Source organism: Octodon degus, unplaced genomic scaffold (genome assembly GCF_000260255.1).
Source record: "Octodon degus isolate 3935 unplaced genomic scaffold, OctDeg1.0 scaffold00072, whole genome shotgun sequence".
NCBI classification, from domain to species: Eukaryota; Metazoa; Chordata; class Mammalia; order Rodentia; family Octodontidae; genus Octodon; species Octodon degus.
Genome location: NW_004524648.1, coordinates 419975 through 442784, shown reverse-complemented (window position 1 = coordinate 442784; position 22810 = coordinate 419975). Strand labels below are relative to the sequence as shown.

Here is a 22810-nt window from a genome sequence, read left to right as displayed (position 1 = left end):
TGGTCCCAAGTTCCAACACTAGGCTTGCCCGCCATTCTAGCCATCATGGGGACGTCTAGCTGTAGGTTCCCTGAATTGGGACACCAACTCCTGCTCCAGGAAGTATTGAGGGAGTCTCCAACAGTTCACACAGATGGTTCCAGGACACCACGGCGGCCCACCTTTATTTATCGGCCTTTCATCACTACTGATATACTGAATTGGAAACACTACCCTCCCTTATACACTGAGAGGCCATACATGCTTACTGACTTGCTCTAGTCCATTTTGTAGACTCATAACCCCACTTGGCCTGACTGCTGCCAGCTTCTGATTACTCTCTTCAGCACTAAGGAGTACCAGCGTGTTCTCGCCATTGCTACTAAGTGGCCGGAAGAAAATACCCTCATAGGTACTCTTGAGCCAGATGCTTATGCTAGACAGCAGCTCCCTATGGAAGACCTAGACTGGGATCCCAGTGTCCCTGAAGAGATGAAATAGCCAATGGGCTACTGCACTGTCCTGTTACAAGGGCTGCCATGTGGAGGCCAGAGGTGGCCATCATTGCCAAAGTAGGAGAGACCCTTCAGAGACCAGATGAGAGTCCAAGCACATTGCTAGAACAACTGTGAGGTTATCATACCTACACAGCCTTTGACTCAGAGGCCCCTGAAAACCAAAGGATGATCAACACAGCCTTTATGAGGTAGAGTGCTGAGGGTATCCATCAAAAGGTGGAAGGCTTTGCAGGTATAAATATGGTCCAACTTGGAAATCTCCAAGGTATTTGTCAATTGAAATGTGGAAGAACTTGGGGAGGCTGAACAATGGATGAAAAAAAAAAAAGACCAACCTCATCACCACAGCCCTGGCAGACCAACAGACCACAGGTGTATGTAAAGGAAACCAAATGAAGGAATGGAATTGTACCCGCAAGCCATGTCCACCTCTGGAGAAGGACCAGTGTACCTATTGCAAGGAAAAGGGCCATTACAAATATGAATGCCCAAAGGCTAGAGAGGAAAATAGTTGAGTGAGCCCAGGGCTCAGAAGTGACTGGCTCTGCTTTCATAGTAGAAGGAAAGTCTCTTTGAGGACTGAGAGGGACTGGGTTCCTAATCCTCTATAGGCCCCGATGAGCTATGTGAAGGTGGGGACAAGCCAATAAAAATCCTGATAGAAACACAGGCAGACTATTTGGTTGTAATGTCTCCTGCCAGGCCCCTAAGCCGCTGGACTGTTGATATCAAAGGGGCCGTGGGGTGCTCTAAAGTCCAGGCCTTTTGCTAGCTGTGGGTTTATGAGATAGGTGGCCAGGGCTGGCGAGTTAGCTCAGCAGACTAAGTGCCTGCTTAGGCAAGTACAGCAACCAGGGTTCAATTCCTGGCACACAGGCTGTGCCTGCCTCACCCTTGGGTGGGCTGAGCCAGCCTTGCCCTGTGGGCATGCTGAGCTGCCCACCAAGACTTGGAGTGGTGGTGCAGTCCTGTAATCTCAGGGTTGGGGAGGCTGAAAAGAGGAGGATCACTGAGTCTGAGTTGTGTAGTGAGACCCCATACTAAATACCAAAAAAAAAAAAAAAAAAAAAAAAAAAAAAAAAAAAAAAAAAAAAAAGGCCACCAAGTGAGGCAGCAGTTCTTGTACATGCTAGATTGCCCAAGTAAGAGCAAGAATTGATTTCAAGGGGCTGGAAAGATAGTTCAATGAACTAAGCACCTGCTTTTGCAAGCACAGGGACCAAGGTTCATTCCCCAGTACTCCATGCTTTGCTGGCCTTGCCCCAGGGTGTGCTGAGCTGGCCATTGAGTCTGGGCATGGTGGTACACACCTGTAATCCCAGCACTGGGGAGGCTGAAAACAGGATTACTACAACTCCAAGATTCATAGTGAGACCTTGTATGAAATACATTTAAAAAATGACTTTAGGGACAGAGAAATGCATCTCCATCAGTTGCTGTCATGGCTGATGACCTTGACTGTCTTTCAGAGGAGGAATAGAGGCTATAGGACAGGTCAGTCTGTAAGACCCCTGGGGGAGGAGTTGCTTGGACAATGACCTCGAGTCTGGGAGGAAGAAAACCTATGTGGCCCAGGGCATAGGTCAGCCCCCAGTCAAGGTGGGACTCAAGCCAGATGCCATGCCAGTTGCTCACTGTCAATACCTGGTCCCTAGGAAGTCCACAGGGAATTCAGCCACCCTTAGAGAGACTGCAAGCCTATGGCATTGTTGTTTCCTGCCAGCCACAATGGAACACCCCTCTTCATCCAGTCAGGAAGGCAGACAGTGAAGACTATCAGCTGGTCCTAGATCTCCAAGAGACCAGTGGGGCCATCGTGACATGCACCCCATGTTCCAAATCCTTGCACTCTACTAAGACTGTTGCCAGCTTCAGTAGAGTGGTTTATGTGGCTAGATTTGAAGGATGTCTTCTTCTGCATATTCTTGGCTCCAGAGAGCCAGCCTCTCATTGCTTTTCAGTGGGCATCAGCTGGCACTGGACGACAAGGCCAACTCACCTGAACTCGGCTGCCACAAGGATTTAAGAACTCCCTGACCATTTTCGGGGAGGCCTCAGCATGCTACCTCCATTTGTTCCCTGCACAGACTCTGGGATGCACTTCATGGCAGTATGTCGACGACCTCCTTCTAGGACGTAAAACTCAAACAGGATGCAAGAAAGGGAAGGAGGAGATGCTCCGAGAGCTGTACTGGAAGGGATATATAAGGTATCCTGGAAAAAAGTACAGTTGTGCTGCATGGAGGTCAAATACCTGGGATTTCATCTAAGCAGGGGCCCTAAAGGAGAAACTTCAAGGGGTGCCAGCATTAGGCCTCCCTGACCTGAGCAAGCCTTTCACCTTCTATGTGACCAAGCAGAAAAATACAGCCTTCAGGGTGCTAGTCCAGATTGTGAGTCCATTGTCAAAACAGCTGGTTGGGGTAGCACAGGGTTGGCCTCCTTGCTTGAGGGCTCTTGCTACAACTGCTCTTCTCACTGAGGAGGCAGACAGGCTGACCCTAGGTCAGGATTTTTGAATGCGAGTTCCAGATGCAGTGATCATACTTATGAATGCTAAAGGCCACCACTGGATCATCAGTTCTCACCTGACCTAATGCCAGAGTTTGCTCTGAGGGAACCCTTGTATTAGAGTGAAAGTTTCCAATAATTTGACCCCAACAACCCTCTCTCCCAATATGAAGGACCTTTACATGACTGTGAAGAGACCATAGAAGAGGTCACTCCAGCCAATCACACTCATGTGACTAGGCCCCTTCAGCAGCCTAAGAGTGTTTTTGTGGGTGAGAGGAGCCATGTAGATGAGGAAGAGAGGGAAAGGCTGGCTCCATGGTTGTCACCCTAACACAGGTCATAGAATCCTGACTATTGCCACAGGAACCTTGACAGAGAAGGCAGAATTAATCACTGTAACCCAAGCACTGAATATCTACACCAATTCTAGGTATGCCTTCCTAACTTCACATATACAGGTGGCCCTATATAGAGAAAGAGGCCTGTTTATGGTGGGGGCAAAGAAATGAAATATCCCTAAGATATCCTTCGACTCTTGGCATTTTGGGCTCCCAAAGAAGTTGCTGTTGTCCATTGAGAAAGGTCAGTAAGGGTCAATCTGTCATTGGGGTATGACAGGGCTGACCATGAAGCCAAGGCTGGCAGTATGAGACCAGACATTGTACTGCTTGCCACAGTTCCCTGGGAGCCAGATGGAAAACCAATGAATATTCTAGAAGAGGTTCAGTGGATGGAACAAGGAGGAACTAAGGGACTAGATGGATGTTAGAAGCTCCCAGGTGGCCAAGTGGTGGTGCCTGCCCATCTGGGGTCCTGGCTGGTACAGATGTCTAATGAGACTACCCACTTAGGAAGCAAACAACTAGAAATTCTGCTTGGCCAGTATTTCTACACTCCCTGGATGACTGCTCTGAGAAAACAGGTCATTCAGAGCTGTGCCACTGCACCTTGCACAACCCCAAAGTTGGCGCAGGGACCTTGGCAGGGGTCCATAAAGTAGTCACCTCCATTTGAAGATATTCAAGTTAATTTCATAGAATGGCCTTAATGTGGAGGTGTCAACTACCTCCTGGTCATGGTTTGCTCCTATTCCAACTGGGTAGATGCGTTCCCTTGCTGTATTGAAAAGGCCCAAGAAGTGACATGATGGCTGCTACAGGTGATCATTCTCTATTATGGTCTCCCTTTAAGCAAGGGATCTGACAGTAGGCCTGCCTTCATGATATCAGTGGTCCAAGGGATGGTGAAATAATTGGGAATTAATTGGAATCTGCATGAGGCCTATTGTCCCCAGACCTTGGGGAAAGTAGAGAGAATGAATACAGCCCTAAAGACAGGGCTAGGAAAATTTTGCCTAGAGACAGGACTCACCTGGGTGCAAGCCTTGTCTATCATGCTCCTCTAGAAATGGGGCATCCCTCATAAGAACACAGATGGGTCCCTTTGTGAGATTTTGTATGACAGGCCTCCTCCCACCCTAAGAGGAGTGGCTTACCCAGTAAGAGTTGTGGGGAATCTTCCTTAGACAAACAATTAGCTGAGCTGGTATAGATCTCCAAAAAGGTAACTGCTTGGACACTAGAGAGAGCCTCATTAGTATTTTTAGCCCCTTACATCTCCTCTGTCCTGGAGATTCAGTCTGGGTAAAGATTGGTATTAGAGAACCTGAAGCTGAGGTGGAAAGGGCCACTAACAGTCATTTTGACTACCCCCATGGCAGTCTGAGTGAAGGGAATCCCCACGTGGATCCGCCACAGTTGGGTGAAAAGGGCAGTGACTCCAGAGTGGAGCTGCACCAGGCAGTCATCCTGACCCAGAGGAGACCTTCATCAGGCCGCAGGAGACCCTCATTGGGCTGCAGGACACCAGCCACCACCTTGGGTACATCGCCGACCAACAACAGCCCTGCTCTAGTCACACCGGAGGCTGACTAGTCTACGCACGGCAGAAGACGGAAGACCCCATTCTTGGAAGGATGCCTTCCTTTGGACTGTTTGTAATGAACTGTCACCCCTAGTTTCTAACTGCACTTGTGTCTCTAACCTTGCTCTTTGCTAGTTCAAAATGAGGCAAAAAGTGTCAGCTAGTTCTCATTTTCCTCTTGTTAGTGAGGTGTTTTGCTGGTATCAGCTGTCTGTACTAGGGATCTTCATCTTTTACATGCCAAAAGCAACATATATGGAAACAGTTCCCTTAGAGACAACTAATAATTGTGACCCCTGCCTGCATGTCACTCATACAGGGAACTCCATCAGGACTGTTCTGCTCTTTCACACTTACTATAATTGTATTGGAGAAATTATTGGGACCTGTACCCATAACCTTACTGTTTATAAGATCTGTGTGCCTAAGAATGGTACCTCACCACTCTGCTTCAATCCGGAGATGGAAGCCACATGGGAGTTTGCACTTCGGGTTGTGTCTCCATGGGGAGTAAAGTGGGGAGAGAGGGACAGATTGCTTGGACCCTTGATAAACAGAACTATGAGGGCAAAGCGTGGAGAGCCGGTAACCCTATATTTTGATGCTTGTGCGGCCATTAATTCTGCCAAAGAGGCAAATAAGCTGTATCCCTCCAGAGGAGGGGAAGCTAAATTTCCCTTTGTGGGATGCGGAGGCCTAGGATGGGAAAGAGTGTACAGCAATGAAGAAAAATACATGTGTCCCTGGAAAGGGAAAGGGGATTGGTGCAGTGCCATAGGCGAGTTTGGTTGTGCATACTGGTCCTGTGTAGGACAGGCCACCTGGCAGAAAGGATCCTCCCTAAAAAGACTAAAGCCTCCACCCTCCTGCTCTCTTGGGACATGCAATCCAGTCAGTCTTTATATTCTCAATCCTCAGGACCCAGAATGGGAAGAAGGCAAAGATTTTGGGCTTCGGATATATGGTCAGGGCCTTGACCCAGGGACCGTGGTTCATATCAGAAGGCATACTTACATCCCAGCCACTTCTAGCTTTCAAGTTTTCCATTCTTCTTATCAAGAAATGATCCAACCCCTGTCACAAATCCCCTCTGTGACCCAGAACCTCTTCATTGGGCTAGCAGAGAGTATAACATATTCCCTGAATATCACCAAGTGCTATGTGTGTGTGGGAAACTTGGTGGGAGACCAGTGGCCCTGGGAAGCCAAAGAATGGCACCCAGCTGATCTTAAAGCCCTCAAATTGGAAATAAATGGTAGAAACCCAGGCATACAGCCATCTATGAAGGGCAGCAACCCGTGGATCCTAAAGACTAACATCATTGGGCAACGATGCCTCACCCAAAAAGGAAAAAGATTCCAAGAGCAGGTAGGAGAACTGACTTGCTTGGGACAGAGATTCTTTAATGAGACCACAGGAAGAGCAGAATGGTGGGGAGATGAAGTGGAAGTCAACCCCTTAATCCAGTTCCCAGACTTGAGTCCTGGATGGAGGGATGTAACTGCCTCCATCCAGTGGTCAGCTCCCAAGGGACTATATTGGATATGTGGGAATAGAGCCTATGCTCAACTCCCAGCAAACTGGGCAGGAAGTTGCATCTTGGGCACTATTAAACCATCCTTCTTCCTCCTGCCCTTACATCAAGAGGAATTGTTAGATTACCCCACATATGCTCGCTTCCATGAGGAACAGAATATAACCATAGGTAATTGGAAAGATGATGAATGGCCACCAGAGAGAATAATCCAATACTTTGGCCCAGCCACTTGGGGTGAGGATGGGGTGTGGGGACATCAAACTCCCGTTTACATATTAAATAGAATAATTAACCTACAAGCTATATTAGAAATCACAGCCAGTGAAACTGCTCAGGCACTGAATCTCTTAGCTAACCAACAGACAAACCTTCAAAATGCAGTATATCAGAATAGATTAGCACTAGATTACCTGCTAGCTAAAGAAGGAGGAATTTGCAGGAAGTTCAATTTAACCAGTTGTTGCCTTCAGATAGATGATCAAGGCCGGGTGGTGAAAGAAATCACTAAGGGGATGGAGGAGTTATTCCGTGTACCAGACCAGACCTGGGAAGGAAGGACTCTGGGAGAAATGTTCGAAGGATATTTTTCAATTTCTGGTGTCTTTAAAGCCATGGTGGGAGGATTCATTGTTGTTGTGGGGATCTGCTTGATTATCCTTTGTCTGGTACCATTGGCAAGACGGGTCTTGAAGTCTATGATAGAGGCCGCCGTAGAGCAGAAAATGACCTCCCACACTTCGTGGGGTAGTGGGTATCAGTCTATGGATGACTATGTAAACATGAACGTTGGTCAATGGCAACACAGCGAGCAAAGTTGATATGAAGAGTAAGGCTCTTTGGGAGAGCCTCAAGGGGGGAATAAAAGAGCAAGTGACCTCCTGGGGTGAAGCTGGGTAACTGTGGGTTAGCTGCATGGCTAAACTCCCAGAGGAAATTGATGGCCAATGCTGCCTGTGTAAGGTGCATCTATAATGTCGCGCCAGTGGAGCAAACAGACCTGGAGAGTTCCATCAGAACTCCTTGCTCGCCGTTCTTTCTTGATCACTGTTCATCCCCTTAACCACTGCTCTGCTTCTGTAGCCTTGCTTTGTTCAGGACTCTCAAGGAGACCTTAGTCCCTTGCTGAGAATGTTGACAGATTAAAGTTGCCCTTTTCTCCTGCTCTGTGTCTGAGTGATTTTGTTCAGGATCCCATTTGTCTCCTGCTTCAAGACAGCCCCAGACTGCTGTGCGTGCCAATAGGATGCACCCCGTGCACACCACTCAGGGAAGTGGTGGGACCTAGAAGCCCTTGACTTGGTGACCTTTTCTTCAGAGGTAGTATGGCATGGTGGTGAAGGTCATGTCTTTTGGAGCCAAACTGCATGGGCCTAAGCCTTATAGGGACTTTGCATAACTGACCTTATAGAAGGGCACAAGTTACTTACCCTCTCTGAGCCTCAGATTTCCCATCTGTAAAATAATGTCGACAATATTTTCTCCAAAGGATATTGGTGGGAAGTGAGTGAGACTATATGCATCACTCTCTGCAGTCTAGGGACCATTTGTTGGCATTTGCCCTTTAAGGACCTGCATCCGTGCTTCCTGAGAGTGTCAGAGATACCTTCTTTCTGTAGCACCATGCCATTCCCTTGCTCCTGTGTGCCACCTGTGCTTTTCCCTTCCAGCTTCTCCTGACCTTTCCCTGTGTACCTAGGGCAGTGGTTACCTGCTTTGAGACACATTAACCAACCCCCTTGGGCCTCTCTTCCCTGTGTCCCATGACACTTTATTCTGTTCCCTTTTGCCTGTACCCCACAATCAGTGTCTTGCTAGTGGCTCCTTCATGTGGGTATGTGGTGCCTTCAGGAGAATCTCACTGTTTTTGCCTGGAGAAAATCATTCTCAGATGCTTGTAAGACAGTTGCCAGAGCCTATGCCGGGACCCAGCACATGCGGGGACTCCAAGAACTCAAGTGTAGAAAGCAGAAGAAGGCAGTGGGCTCATGTCCTCTCCTCACGCCCTATGGTGCAGGTGGGCCAGGGGAAGCTGACTTTCTCATGGTGTTGGGAAAGAGCAACGGGTTTGGAGTCAGGCTCTCTGGGCCCTCCAAGGTCTACCTCTTGAATTTTCTGACTGTGACTTTGGGCCTACACTGAACCCTAGGAGTTAGGTACTACCTGCTCATATGTGAACTGTGAAACCTTAGCAGCTCTAAAAGTTGCTTGTTTGGCAAGACTTACTTTCCAGATAAGGGGGTGGTGGCTTGCCTTGGTGGGTAGGTTGGTCCTTCACTCTGAGACTTTGCTAGGAAGTTGAGCAGGCCCCCTCCCAGGGCTGCTGAGGGCCATGCTGGTTCTCTCTGTTCACTTTGTTGTGTCCTGCTTCTTAAAGCTGTTACCTTTGGTCTTATCCTTCTCCTGGTCTAGGGCTTTAGGGTTTGCCAGGGAAGGGTGGGGCCATCTGCACCTAATGCACCAGAAGCAAATGCAGGGTGTGTTTTGTAGCTGTAGCTGTAGAGCCTTGCCTGGGCATACCTAGGTCCCTATGTGCAGCCACATCTTGTTGTTCTGGGCATGGGCTGCAGCAAAGCATCCCCTGGTGCACTTGGCATACCTGCTGCATGGCCCTGGGGCCTCTTGCTATCTGGCCCTGGCCTCTGTCATATGTCTGCTCCTTGAAGTGACCTGTAGACCCCTTGAACTTCTTGGTGTAGGGCCCCAGCAGTTAGTAGGTGCATTACACAAGTCTATCCTTAAATGAGTTGTATTTCCTGATGTGTTCTTCCAGAACCATCGATGCTCGCTTTCTGCACATTTGACCTGGGGTGATTTGGAGACCACTTTTGTGGAGGAGGCAGGCATAGTTTTTGGGAACTGCTGTGATTCTCTGGGCTTCAGCATCCTTGTCTATATAATTAGGCTATTGGGTAGCATCTAATGGTTTCTCCCAGGAGCTGTTTGTTTCAGTATTCCTGAACCCTGGGGCTGAATTGGGATAGGGGTTGTCATTTTGGAGAATTTTGAATCCTCACAGGTCCAATAATGTGTTTTAAGTATCAAGGGTTCTTTAGAGCGCACAGTGTGGGATGAGACTCCCAAGTCAACAGTGCTGAGTACCACCAGGTGAGCAACACCCATTCTTTCCCAAGGGGCCCATTAAGGCACTACTCTACCTGTCAGAGCCTTCGCTGTGGAGGACTGAGCCTTCTGCCCTCCCCCTGCCACCAGTTCTGCTGACCTGGTACAACTTTCTCCGCTTCTACTCTTGCCCCAGGTAGAGCAGTGTTGATGTAAATGCTCTTATCTCTCTGTCCTTCCTCATGGGGCTTGGAATTATGCCAGGTATACATACCCAGGACCTAGTACCCACCCCCCACAGCAGTGGGGGACTTCATGTCTGTGCCTCCCAGACTTGGGGTTCAGAATATGTGAGGCCTCAGGTACCCCAGACTTGAACACATTACTGCCCTCTGACTGGCTTCCTGCCTCAGCCTCTCCTCCACATGTTCATCTTGTCCAGTTGGTTTAACTGAGACCTTGGCAGCAGCGGCCACCGCAGCAGTGGCAGCCACGTCCTGCATTTCTGCTGTAGCACCCAGGCATTGTGCTAAGTGTTTTGCAATGCACCTTCTCAAAACGACAATAGGCAGGTGGTCTTATACCATTTCACAGATGAAAAACAGAGAAGTGAAATAACTTGACTATATAGCTGATCAGGAGTGCTGCTGGAATTCAAGCCTGGGCCTACTGGATACTAAAACCATGGTTTCGAACCACTGTATGCACTCCTGGAGCCAGCCCATTACTCCTGTCTGTCCTGCCAGCACAGATGGATATTCTTCTTTTTCTAAAATCTTTTATTTATATATTTATTTGGTATAGGGTCTCACTATGCAGCTTGGACTCATAGTGATCCTCTTGTCTCAGTCTCCCCAGAGCTGGGATTATAGGTGTGTGCCACCACACCTGATTTTGGTGGCTGGCACAGCATGTGGTGCAGGGGATCGAACCCTGGTTACTGCTCTTGCCAGGCAGGCACTTAGACCGCCAAGCTATCTCCCTGGCTAGGTGGATATTCTTGAATGTCATTGCCCAGCCATGAGGATGCCCCAGAACTACTAGCATGAGGGCCACATGACTATGCTGCTGGGCTGTGGAGCTCCATAGATGGCCAGAAGGACTTCCTTGGGCACTAGCCCTCAGCCTCCACCATGGCCAGTCTCTGCTGTCCCTTCCTGCCCATTTTGCCCAGTCAGTGAACATGTAATTTCTGCTACCATGTGAACTGTCTAAGGCACACATTCTGTTGAACTGTAGAGATATTAGGAGTTGAGCATTAGCTTGACCATTTTGTACAGGGGAAAGCAGACCTATGACTGTGAGGGTCCAGCTCAACAGAGGTAGCTGATTAGAGCCAGTTCTGGCTTCTCTCATTAAGTCTGTTTCTCATGATTTCTCTTGGACCATTTTGATTTTTATTTTTAGACTATTGTGTCTAGTCCAGTTGGTCATACAGGATGGGAAATAGGGAGAGTTAGAAGAGTAAAATCTTTCCACATGCGTGGCTGTGCTGCTGGCACCGCAGAGTGCTGGATGTGCAGAGAAGTGTGGCTTTCATCCGGGTGGGCTGGACAGGCACCCTGCTCGGCACTGAGCCTTCACTGCCATGGCTATGAAGCAAGACTGTGCATCACTCAGGCCCTCAGGGCCACCAAGGGGCAGTGGAGAGGAAACTGAGCAGCAGGAATGACAGATGAAGTTCATTGGACCCCTCTTTGTTGTTCCTTTTTCAGAAATCGAGAGATAATTCACATGTCATAAAATCCATCCTCCTATGATATAATAAAGTATAATATATATACACACACATATATATATTTGAGTAGATTTTAATATACTCCCACAGCTGTGCAATCATCACCACAGTTGAGCTCCAGAATATTTTTATCACCTGCAGAAGAAACTGTACTTATTAGCAGGTAGTCATACTCTTGCCTCTGTCCTCAAGCCTTTAGCAACCAGTAATTTACTTTTTATTTCTGGATTTCTTGACTTGGGCTTTACATAGAGATGGGATCATGTACCATGTGGCCCTTGGTGCCCGTTCTTTTTCACTAGTGTGTTTTCAAGGTTCATCTGTGTCGTACTGTGTGTGATGACTTCAGCTCTTTTTATGACTGAATAATACTCCATTGTATGGATTGCGTTTGTGGGTTGATGAATGTTTGGGTTGTTTCCACCTTTGGGCTACTGTGACTCATGTTTCTTATTTTTTTGTTCCCCTGTGAAGCTCTTTACAGCATTCAGCTGACTGTATTTTCTAGATTGGCTGCTTGGACGGCAAGAGCTGTGTGTGGTTGGGCAGTGGGGTGGTGAGAGATGCAGAAAAGTAGAGTTTGCAGGTTTCCCAGAACTCTTTGCCAGAGAAAGGCTTTATACCATCTGCCCTGGAGCCATCTGCTGCTAGGTGGGTATTTTTTCTGCTGTTGATTATTAACTAGAGGTTATGGTCCTAAGAGTACATCCCCAGGGCTAGAAATGGTGCTTATTTGAGATGCCAGAGATGTTTTCCAAGATACTTCAACAGCTCTGCACTTTGGCTTTGCAGTCACCACATGGAGGCCAGATCACTGTTTCATGGCAAATGATCATCACAGCCTGCATCAGAACAGGCTTCATGTTTTATTTTACAGCCATGACTTTTAATTCCTCAGAACCTTGTTGCCTGCCTCTCTGCAGGTGAAGGAACTGAGACACAGAGATGTGAGGTAACTTAACCAAAGTCATATGGCAGAATAGTGGTTAGAACAGACCCTGAGCCCAGGAATCTCTTGCTTCCTAGTTAGCATGTTCTCCAAAGGAATTTGCAAGTGACAGTGGACAGTTGCATGACCTTGAAAGTCTGGCAGGGCCATCTGAAGGTGGAGGCAAGGAGCCTGGAGGTCTGGGTGCTGTCACAGGATCACTCCTGTGAACCATCCATCCCTGTCTGATGAACCAGTCCTATCTAGGTGAACTGTCTTCCACTCCAAGGCCCTTTGATCTTTTTCTCCTGAGGCTGCAATTTGGCTGAAGCTAGCTGAAGCTATACCTGGCCTCCGTGGGACTCTCCCCTCTACCCCAGCATCTCTCATGCTTTCAGGGACAAATTCCCAGAGTGGGGGACGTCGGTGTCTTGCAGCTCTGGGCAGCAGACATGCTGAGTGGACAATACACTAGGGTCTCAGGAAGAGGAAGCTTTTAGGGCTTCCCCTTGCAGCTGCCCTCACTCCTGTCTTTTCCAGCTGCAGGTATAGCTGCCCTTCCCCTCTGCCTTCTCTCCATCTTCCTTTTTCCTCCCTTCTAGGTTGTATCCCTCACTAACACCTCCTCTGTGGGCCCTTGTGGGTCCCCAGGTGGACCTGGGATCTCATGTCTTACAGTAGCTTATGGCTAGATTGACCTTGGGGCTATGGCATGTGGCAAGATTCCTGTGACTCACAGGAAAGTTGTCACCTCTGCTTATAATAAATGAAAACACATTGAAGGTTATCGCTTGATATAATCGCATCGCTTTGACCTACTCATATGTGATATGTTTGGGTGGAAAAGAAAGGGCTGGAATTACACTGAGCACTGTAGCTTATTCTATCTTACCTTTTTTTTTTCCCCTTATCTGTGTACCAGGTGGTAGCTGGAACAGGGCTGATTATCCTGGGGAAAGGGTGGCTCATAGGAACCTGTCATTCTCATGAGGGCTGGGGCAGGACAAGGTCAAGCACAGCTGATCAGAGCAGGGATGGTGAGGTGGAAACAGGGATTTTGTGTCTTTGTTTTTGATCTTCTAATCACCAGGCCAAGGCATGGGCCGTGTATGGCTTTCCTGGGGCTGCCATTACCAAGTGTTAAAACTAGCAACAGATGTTTATTAGGTCAGTTCTGGAGGTCAGAAGTCCAAGATCACTACGTGAGCGAGGCCATGTGCTCCCTGAAGCTTCGGGGCAGATGTTCTTCCAGCTTCTGGCAGTGCCAGCGATCCTTGGCGTCTTGTTTTCAGCCACGTCACTTTAGCTTCTGCCTCCCTTGTCACATGGGGCCCTTCGTTTGCCTGTGTCTTTACGTGGTCACCTTTTGTTCTTAAAAGGTGCTCAGCTCTTAAGTAGGGGACAAGGCTGGAGCCATAAGTGGAGCTGGTGCGGTGAGGGCCCCTGTAGGTATTACTGAAAGCCATGTTCATAGTGAGGCAAGGTGGGTCCTGATTTGCAGCTCAGGGCTGGGGTATATACTCTGAGTTCTGATCTTGTTGAAGGGAGTAGCCATGCCTTCTGCTCACCTGTATGGCCTCTCCCGCTTCCTGCACACAGTGCTGGGCGTAAAATGAGTCTGTTAGCCATGAGTGTTCATTTCTGCTCCTGGGTATCATTTGGGAAACTTCCTTGTGTTCCCACTTGATGCTTCTCTTGTCTCTTTAGGAATGAGATCTGGATGCTAGAAACAAACTGACTCGGGAGAGAGGCTCAGACCAGGGAGAGCTTAGGTTGGGGACCTTTTCCTTCTACGATTCATAGACCATGGACAGTAATCCCATCTGCTCCAGTCCCATGGATATGGATATAAAACCATACCACATGACCACATGACCACATGAGTATGAATATCCTTGGATTGGTGCCACCATTAGGGTTCTTGAAGAGCCAGAGCTGCTGCAGCTAAAAGTGTTTACCAGCCCTCTTCAGGGGAATGGGTCAGGGGTCAGAGGACTGGGATTGCCTTCCCTCCTTCTCTGGTTGATGTTCCCAGACTTCCAACCCCACAGGCAAGTTGTCCTCATCTCAGGAGACCTGTGGGTAGTGCTCTTAACCTTGATATCCTTCCTTTCTTCCTTCCCTCCCCTCCTCCTGGCTTTCAGGGGCCAGGCCCATCATGGAGAAATAGGAGCTGCGTGGGAAGGGACAAGTGGCAGGAGGGCAGGCCTGTGCCAGGCCAGCTCTGCCGGGGCCAAAGCAGGTGAGGGCAGAGAAGCAGCAGGACTCCACAGTGATGATGTCTGATGCCACACACGAAGCGCGTGGCTCTAGCTGAGAGGTCGGGAGAGGTGGGTTGTCCTTCGTTTGTGTGCACACACTGAGTCTTGGCCCTACTATGTCATGTGCCTGTTAACAGTCTGGATCACGAGTAAGGGAGACCCTCTCTGCAGCTGTCACACTTCGTGTCATCAAGTTTGGGGAAGAAATAAGCATAAAGACAGATGGAATTACAGGAAAGGGAGTTGGTGGAGGCCAGAGCTGAAGTTTAGGGAGATGTTTGGCTGATCAGAGGACAGTGAGGATGGCTGGCTGTATGGGCAGAAAGCGTTACTGTGCCAGGGTAGTGCAGCTTGGCTTCTCAAGAGAAGTTAGATGGCGCAGTGCCATGGGCTGAGCGGAGCAGGATAAGATGGCGCCTGGGCTCTAGGGCCATGCCCAGGCCTCTGAGGAACTGGGGGTGGGGCTGGGCTCTGTAGGGAATGTGGGCTTCTCTTACAAAGAGGGCTTGGGTTGGAATCGTCACCCCCACTGGCAGGACTAGAAATAGGTACAGAAGCATTCCCTCCAGGTGGCAGAGGGGTGGGGGGCCTTTGATCATTTTAAGTAGGACACAGGTGTCAGGCCGACTCTCTTGGATACTTTAAGGTGGAGCTTTTATAAACCTGGGGACTTTGACAGCTTGGCCTGATCTTTGTAGGTTCTCAGTACAGTTCTCCTTGCCCTCCCATCCCCTCTTGAGCCTTATCCTGGCAGACACCAGCATCCCCGGGCTGGGGATTCCCCAGGTTCTGGCCAGCTGGCCCTCTTACATAACTTACTCTGGAGCCTTCTCCCACTTTGAACAGTCTGCTGGATGATGGGACAGCAAACATGCTCTCCCTGGTCACCGGTAAAAGGGCCAGATGGGAAGTGGGGAGAGTGTGAGTGTGGCACACTTGTTGCAATCATGTTGCCATGGTGACACAACTCCGTTTAGCTGCCTCTCCTGGGTCCTAGCCCACATGGACTAAAATAAGTTTTACCTGCAGCTCACAAAGCAGGTAACCCTGGCATCTCAGTGTGTGTGTGTGTGTGTGTGTGTGTGTGTGTGTGTGTGTGTGTATGTGTGGTCAGAGGGGCCCAAGAAAGAATACATCTCACATGACCTTTAGCCCTTTCTCTTCCTTCCTTGACCGAATTTTGTATCTTTAGACCCATGGTTTTGTTTTTTTTTTTTCCCCCAGGGTCTCACTACTAGATCAGACTGGTAGTGATTCTCCTGTTTACAGCCTCCCAAGAGCTGGAATTACAGGCACATGCCACCATGCCCAGTCTCAATCACCCTCTCAGTGTGTCCCGGAGGCAGGGCTGGCACGGCAGACCCAGGGATTGAACCCCTGGCCCCTGCATGCTTTCAGGCACTTTAATCCACTGAGCTATTTGGCCAGCCCATAGACCCATGGTTGTGAGATTTCAGATGCACTAGAGTAGCCTGTAGTGTTTTCTAAACAGATTCTTGGGCTTCACCTCTGAAGATTCTGGCCTGCATCTGAGAAACTGCATTTCTGAAAAGTTCCCAAAGGTTGCTCATGGCTCAGGGACCATCCTTAGTGTAGCACTGCTGTAGCTGCTGGTACATGTTGGCAGAGAAATGTAGTAGTCCATTGTAGCATTTTACACTGTTCATTAGGCTGTTTCCCCAAGCCAATCCACCCCTTAGAGCAGAAAGAAAGGACACAGGCAGGCTCTTGCTCACTGTTTGTGTGTCCGTTGGTGTCTTCATAGGAAGCAGGAGCTGGCCAACAGCTCGGATGTGACCCTCCCAGACCAGCCGCTGTCCCCTCCTCTCACGGCGCCCCCCACCATGAAGGTAAGAGGCCAAGGGTCGGTGAGCAGGAGGGAGGGTGTGGGAGGGAAAGTCTCAAAGCCTTGCTGTCGTTTTGGCTCCAGGCCCAGCTGCTGCCATCCCAGTGGGGGATGTAGAGGCCTGACACCTCCAGAGGCAGGGTCTAATTAAGCTTGCCAGCGCAGGAGGAAAGTGTGATTGAGGCCCAGGAGTGTCTGTGTCGAGCGGCAATGGGGAGAGGAGAGACTGGGGTTGGTAGGAGCAGTGGGATTTGGGAACAAGGGCCCCAATCCAGAGGAAGAGAAGGGGCTGCTGCCTGAGGTCGTAGGGGTGGAGGGTGGGTCTTCCTGGAACTTGATGAGGACATTCAGGGTGGTTTACCTGTCTTGACTACCCAAGATAGCCCTGTTGGCTCCGCCCCTGTGGGAAAGCTGTCTTGGAGGCTCTGGGGGAATCAGTGATTCTTTTTCTATCAGTGATTTATTCATATGGCTCTTTCCTAGAGAGCCTATCTCAGGAGGCATAGGGCTCTTCCCTTCCTCAAAAGGGACAGTCATTTCCCCCCTACCACACCTGTGCATCCCCTGGGCAGAATGAGCACACAGCCCTGTTCTGGCTTTCAGGGAGGACTTTTAGCTCAGCCATTTTTCCTGCCTGGGCTGCCATGTGCCTTCTCTCGTTTTATACTTTGTTGGGTGAAGACTGATTCTGAAGGAGTCACCTGCTTCCTGTGTCATCTGCAGGAACATCTAGGCCAGCCACATCTCTGTCCCAAGGCTCTGCTCTGAGGTGACTCACAGGGAAATAATTAGGCACCTCTTTCCTGTTGCTCCATTTTATGCCCCCTCTTCCCTGGCTGAATCTATTTCAAGTTGACACCTGTGAAGGAAACAGGTAAAAATCACCCCATATTGGGTGCTCCCTTCACAGAGTCATGTGACATTTGCCAAGAGGAAGTATGTGAAAGGCAGCAGAGCCTGCCTTGCTTGGGTTTAGTGTTCAGTGGTGAACAGAGGGTAGGGCAAAGCATGGTGCTGATGGAGGACAGCTCTACTCTCCTCCTGGTGGGACACCTGGAGGCCCTGGAAGCCAGACCACCTTTAGCAGTCTAGCTCCAGAGCTGGCCTCTGACCTAGCTGCATGGGTTGCTTGGGTGCATCTGAGTTTTGGGCTGTGATCTCAAAGTTGGATGCAGGAAGCTTGTTGGTGCTGGTAGATGGTGGGAATTTTTTTTTTTTTCTTGTGAATGAAATTTTTATTTACACATTGTATCTAGAAGCAGATATATATTCTTATATATAATTTCCAAACATGTGCAAGAAATTACTATAATTTGTTTACAAACCAAAACACATTAAAATCACTGGTCTTTGGATAGTTCATTCTGTGGTGTTCTCAGTACAAATGGTACACACCTGATTTGAAACATAGAGAAAAAGTATAAACTACAGCAATCTGGATTGCAAATATCAATTTCATGGCACTCCAACAACTATGAAATTTCTTTAATCCAACATATATACTATTACGATGGTGGGAATTTGAAGGGAGAGCTTGAAAAACTAGGAGGAGTTTTGAAGTCCTCATGGCAGGCTTTATGCACTCGCTTAGTTCATTCAACACCCAATATTTATTTGAGTGTTGCATGAGTCAGGAGTCTTGGTTGCAAGTGAGAGAAACACAGCTTACTTGGTTCCATCATCTCAATCTCTGGCAAAATCTTCAGTGACCTCAGTGCCTTCCATTGGGAAGGTTTTTTTTCCCTCTGTAACAGCAAGTCTAGGTGCCAGGAATGGCTGCATCCAGGACCTCCTACCTATTTTGTGTTGCTTTCCTTCTTTGTCTCTGTGGTAGCAGGATGGTGACAGCTGCTCCCACTGGTTAACTCCCATGAAGAAAGAAAACTCTTTCTCTTTCTACTCCTAACAAAAGTCTCAGGGAAGAACACCACTGGTCATGTGTCTGTCTCTAAATCAGTCAGTGGCCAGAGAGACAGAAGGCTGTGATTGGCCAGGCCTGGATCTCATGACCTAAAAACTGTGAGAGTGGAGAGTAGGGGGGACATGGTTCCTCAAGGGAAAATTGAAGTCTTGTTATGAGAAGGAAGGACCTAGGTACAGGTTAGGTGAGAGCAGTACCTTTCTATTCCTGGGGATGGTGATGTGCTAGGCCAAGAGCTGGGTACTTGTGGCCTTTGATAGAACAAGATATTGTGGTTTCCTGCTCTCTTGGGGCTGATAGTCTCCCTAGGAGCCAAAAGTTGAAAAGATAACAAGAATGAGGCATGGCAGTTTAGTTTGGTGCATGTTCAGAGGAAAAGCCATGTATAATTCAGTGAAAGTACAACATTGGGGCTTGAGGGTGCTCTTGGTGGACAGGTGAGATTTTTTTGAGACAGTGGCATTTAGACAGAGCCCTGAGAGTTTTGTAGGACTTAGACAAAGGTGGATTCAGAAAGGAAAAGCACATTCTACATCCTTGCAATTCTGAGGCCAAGGAACCAGCCACATCTGTATTGTCTGAGACCTCCTTGGGGAATGAGAACTTTAGGTTGACAGTGTAGCTTCATGGTAAAGTACCTGCCTAGCATGCAGGAGGCCCTAAGTTTGAGCTCCAGTGCCCCCCATAGGTAAAACCTCAGGTGTAAGCCAAGACCACTGAATCCAAATCTGCATGTTAGCCATCTTTCCAGGTGATTTGTAGGCATACAACTTGAGAAGCAGGACTGTGGGCTTGTGCTGTGGGCCTCTGAGGAGAAAGAATGTTGTGAAGGATCCAGAGGTAGCAGACAGAAGACACCAGAATGGCCAGAACATCTTAACTTAGTGACCAAGAGGCTAGGCCTGTAGGTAGAGTCTAGATTAAGCAGACACTTGGAAGTTGTGCTAAAGATTCTGGAGTTCTTTCTAATTAAGGGCCCCAAGATCATTGAAGATTTTGCCAGAGATTAAGATGATGGGCCTTTTGAACAGTCACCCTAGATGTTTTGAGGAAAATCTGTGGGAGGGACAGAGTGGAAATGAGTGGATACACTGGAGGCCACTGTGTGAATCCAAGGGGAGAGCATAGAACCTTACTCAAAGGTGCTAATGCGGTTGTTGGGAAGTAGTCTGATCTCAGATTTCTCAGGCAGTGGATTGGTGACATAAGAGGACTTGAGGAGAAAGAAAGGGAAAGAATGGCTCTAGTTTTAGAGCAACTGGACTTGGCACCATGGCCCGGGAGGGAGGAGGAGGGTCATGATTAAACACTGAGTTGAACATGCCCAGCACAGGAAGGGGCATGTAGTGAGCAGCTGGGTATCTGGGGCCAGGCTTAGGAGAAGGATCAAGATGGGAGGTCAGGCTTGAAGTGGTTCTCCTGGAGAAGGGAATTGAAGCTCTCCAGGGAATGGGTGGATTGAGAAGATAAGTGGTTCCTGGGGTGGCACCTTGAGGTGTTCTCTCAGGTAAAGGCCAGTGCTGGGGCCTCTGTGTAAGACACTGGGCTTACATGTGCAGGAACAGCATTTCACAGACAAGGAAGGGCAGCTGGAGGAGTGGACCAAGTGGGACACCGGGCAGAATGCACTGGAAGCTGCTGGGATGTAATTGAGACCACTCTTGGAAAGGGATGGGGGTGATAGCAGCTGTCGAATATGTAGGAGTGAATGGAGTTGGTGAAAAAGTCAAAAGCTGTGGCCAGACCTTAGGAGGAAGGGAGACCCAAGGATGTAGACATTGAAAGGAGAAAGACAGAGAGGCCAAGAGGATACAGTGTAGGGATGATCGGGAGTCTGCTCTGCTCTGGCCATTCCTGGGACTGGGGCCTTAGGCATGCCCAGAGTAGATCAGCAGTCACAATTTTCAAAAGGCATCCTCTGTCCCACACATTCTACCCTTTTCTTCTTTGAACTCAGCTCAGGAATTTCTCACCAGTGACATTTCTGTCCAGGCACCAAGGGCAAGGTCAGACCTGGGAGCAGGAAGAAAGTAAAAGGTTTGTCCTAAAGATTCTGTCTGGGTTGGAACCCTTTCTTGGTTGGTGTTGGGGTGAGTCTGTTAGTTGTTCCTGGATTAAGGGTCTCTGTTTGCCACTGTCATTTGGGTTTATTTTGTGGCTGACAGCCTGTAGCTGTGATTAGGAGTCTGTCTGTGGCTGGGACACTTTTTCCCTTTGTGCAAAAGCGAACTGCTCATCACGGATTTAAAATCACTGTCCTCACCTCACACCAACCTGCTCACCACAGAGGAGTGGCCCTTCGCGTCTGCACTTGCCAGGTGATACTGCAGCTCCTCAGTGCTGGGTGTCTGGCTCTTTCCCTATGCAGAGCTTGGGCCCTAGTCTTTGAGGCACCAGGCCTTGGCTTGGGGCGGGTGCCTGGGAGATGTCTGTGTTCATATCCAGGGTGGAGGAGCTGGTTCTGGTACTCATCCTTCATCCCCTTCTTTTTCCCTGACCCCTAGCAGATGCATTCTCTCTTGTCTCCCAAGAGCATCAGGTCTGTGTTTTGTTGATGTCACCAGAGTCCCTAGGTTACTGAGGTCGGAAGCACCCTGGGGTGGAGGAAGGGAGGTCAGATTCATTCTGTCTCTGTCTCTCTGTCTCTGTCTCTCTGTCTCTCTGTCTCTGCCTCCCTCCTTCCCCCCCAGCCCTGGGTGTTCATGAATTGCTTCTCTGTCCCCTAAGCATCTGGGCAGTGAGAGAACTGGTTCCCTTGGCAATTCTGACTCAGGGTGGGGGTGGCGGATACCCCTTCAGTTAATTAGTTTGGGAGTCAGAATGTCAGGGTTGGGTATGCCAATTCCATTACAGATAAACCAGAGTCCCAGAAGTGTGAAATGGCTCCCACAAGGTCCCAGCGAAGTGAGCGTGCTCCTTCTGCAGTCAGGAGAGTGTGTGAAATGCTAAGACCCATGTTGCTTTTTGCGAAGTGCTGGTCTCATCATACCCTGTACGCTCACGGACAGCCCTTCAGTTGCTTCTCCCACAGTGACAGGTGACAGGCCTGCAGGAGCAGTACTGCCTCCAGCCTGAGAACCTCCCTCCCCATCCCTTTCCCCTTCCAACATGCCTGGTACAATCCATCCTTCATGTACCCTCCCCCACCTCTTTGCTGTTTGTGTTTTTCAAGGGGATTTTTTTTTTTCCTAATAGGAAGCTGAGAAAAAGCAACCAAAGTGATACTGAGCAGATGGGCTGAATGGGAGCCCAGTTCCCAGCCAGAGCTCAAACTGTGGATGGGGCAGGGTGGGCTGAGAGAGGGGCTGGGGGCTGTCTTCCCAGGAATGTGATGGATTGTTTCCAGGACCATATTTTTCATGAAACTGGTTTTCGTGTCTAAATAATTCAGCAGGCACTTAGGAGAGCCAGTCATGTGCCCAGCCTGGTGCTGGGCCCTGTGGAGACCTGCCATGGCACTGTCCTTGACCCTCAAAGAGCTTGCTGTCTACAGGGGGCCTTCACTGAGCACAGGAAACCATATGGCTCAGCATGTGATGTGGCTCACTGTGTATGTGGCTTCTTGTGGGTGGAGAGGAGCAGGGAAACAGGCAAAGGGGGCTGTCAGCAGGGGCCCTGATGGAGGCGTGGGGCTAGGTGAAGCCCCTAGGCCTATAGGCCACAGCCTTTTGGGCTTTGAGAAGAGGAGCTAGACCAGACCCTCTGGATTCTCCTGAATGTAGACACTTCATTGACATTGACTTCATACTGGGACTTGGATTTGACCTTGACCTGAACTGTCATACATGTCCCTGAGCCCCATCAATTCTGGGCTGGCTGGAAGGTGACCCTTGCCCAGTTTCTCCGTCTATCTTGTGCAAGTCCGAGAATAACCCTGTCAGGCTCTCTCCTTTCCAGAAGAGGGCTGTGGAGCCTTGGGGTTCCCCTGTAGGGAAGAAAAGAGTCTTTTTCCTGTATTGCTCCTTTAGTGCTTTGCCCACCATGGCTGGCTGATGGCCCCAGAATCTCTCAGAGAAAGGTGAGGCGGCTGTGCAGGCTTCATATCTCTGGGAAGGAAGCAGAGGTTCAGAGACCTTCTCTTTGACTCCTTCATCCCTTTGGGCAGAGCTAGGCTAGGCTCCTCCTTGCCCACAAACCACTCTCTCTCCCTTTCTAGCTTATAGCACAGCCTTGGGTCAAATCCATTGCTTTTCTTTGATCCTAGTTCCTGTCCCTAGTCTTCTGTCTGGGCTGGGGAGAGAGACTGTCCCTGTCCACCAGGACTGATTAAGGGAGGGTCAGCCCCGCATACAGCTGCCAATTTTATGTGGGCAAGATGAGCCTCCAGGGTGCATCCTTGCCCTCAGCAGCCAAATAAGTCCTTGTTCCTGTCTGCCTTAAGGCAGAGGGTATGTTAGGCTTCCCACAGTCCTATGGGAAGCCATAGAATTCTTGGAAAGAAGTTCCTCATGAGAGAGTGTATTGAACAGCCACATTTGGAGGGGCACATAAACGGGGCCTATGGCTGTGCATTTGTGGGAAGGATGTTGGGAGACATTTGTGGAAGGGATTCTTGGGCTGGGGTGGGAAGGGCTCAGGACATCAG

At 49.2% G+C, this 22810-nt stretch overlaps 1 protein-coding gene across 6 annotated transcripts in view; it reads left to right on the top strand.

Annotated features, from left to right (window-relative positions):
• Positions 1–22810, top strand: part of Rap1gap2 (RAP1 GTPase activating protein 2) — a 270799-nt gene that overhangs the window by 113473 nt on the left and 134516 nt on the right. For all 6 annotated transcript variants that reach the window (XM_023719944.1, XM_023719943.1, XM_004635324.2 and 3 more), the window contains one exon: positions 16224–16308. In XM_023719944.1, the coding sequence (XP_023575712.1) occupies positions 16224–16308 (85 nt within the window). The remainder of the gene's footprint in view (positions 1–16223; positions 16309–22810) is intronic.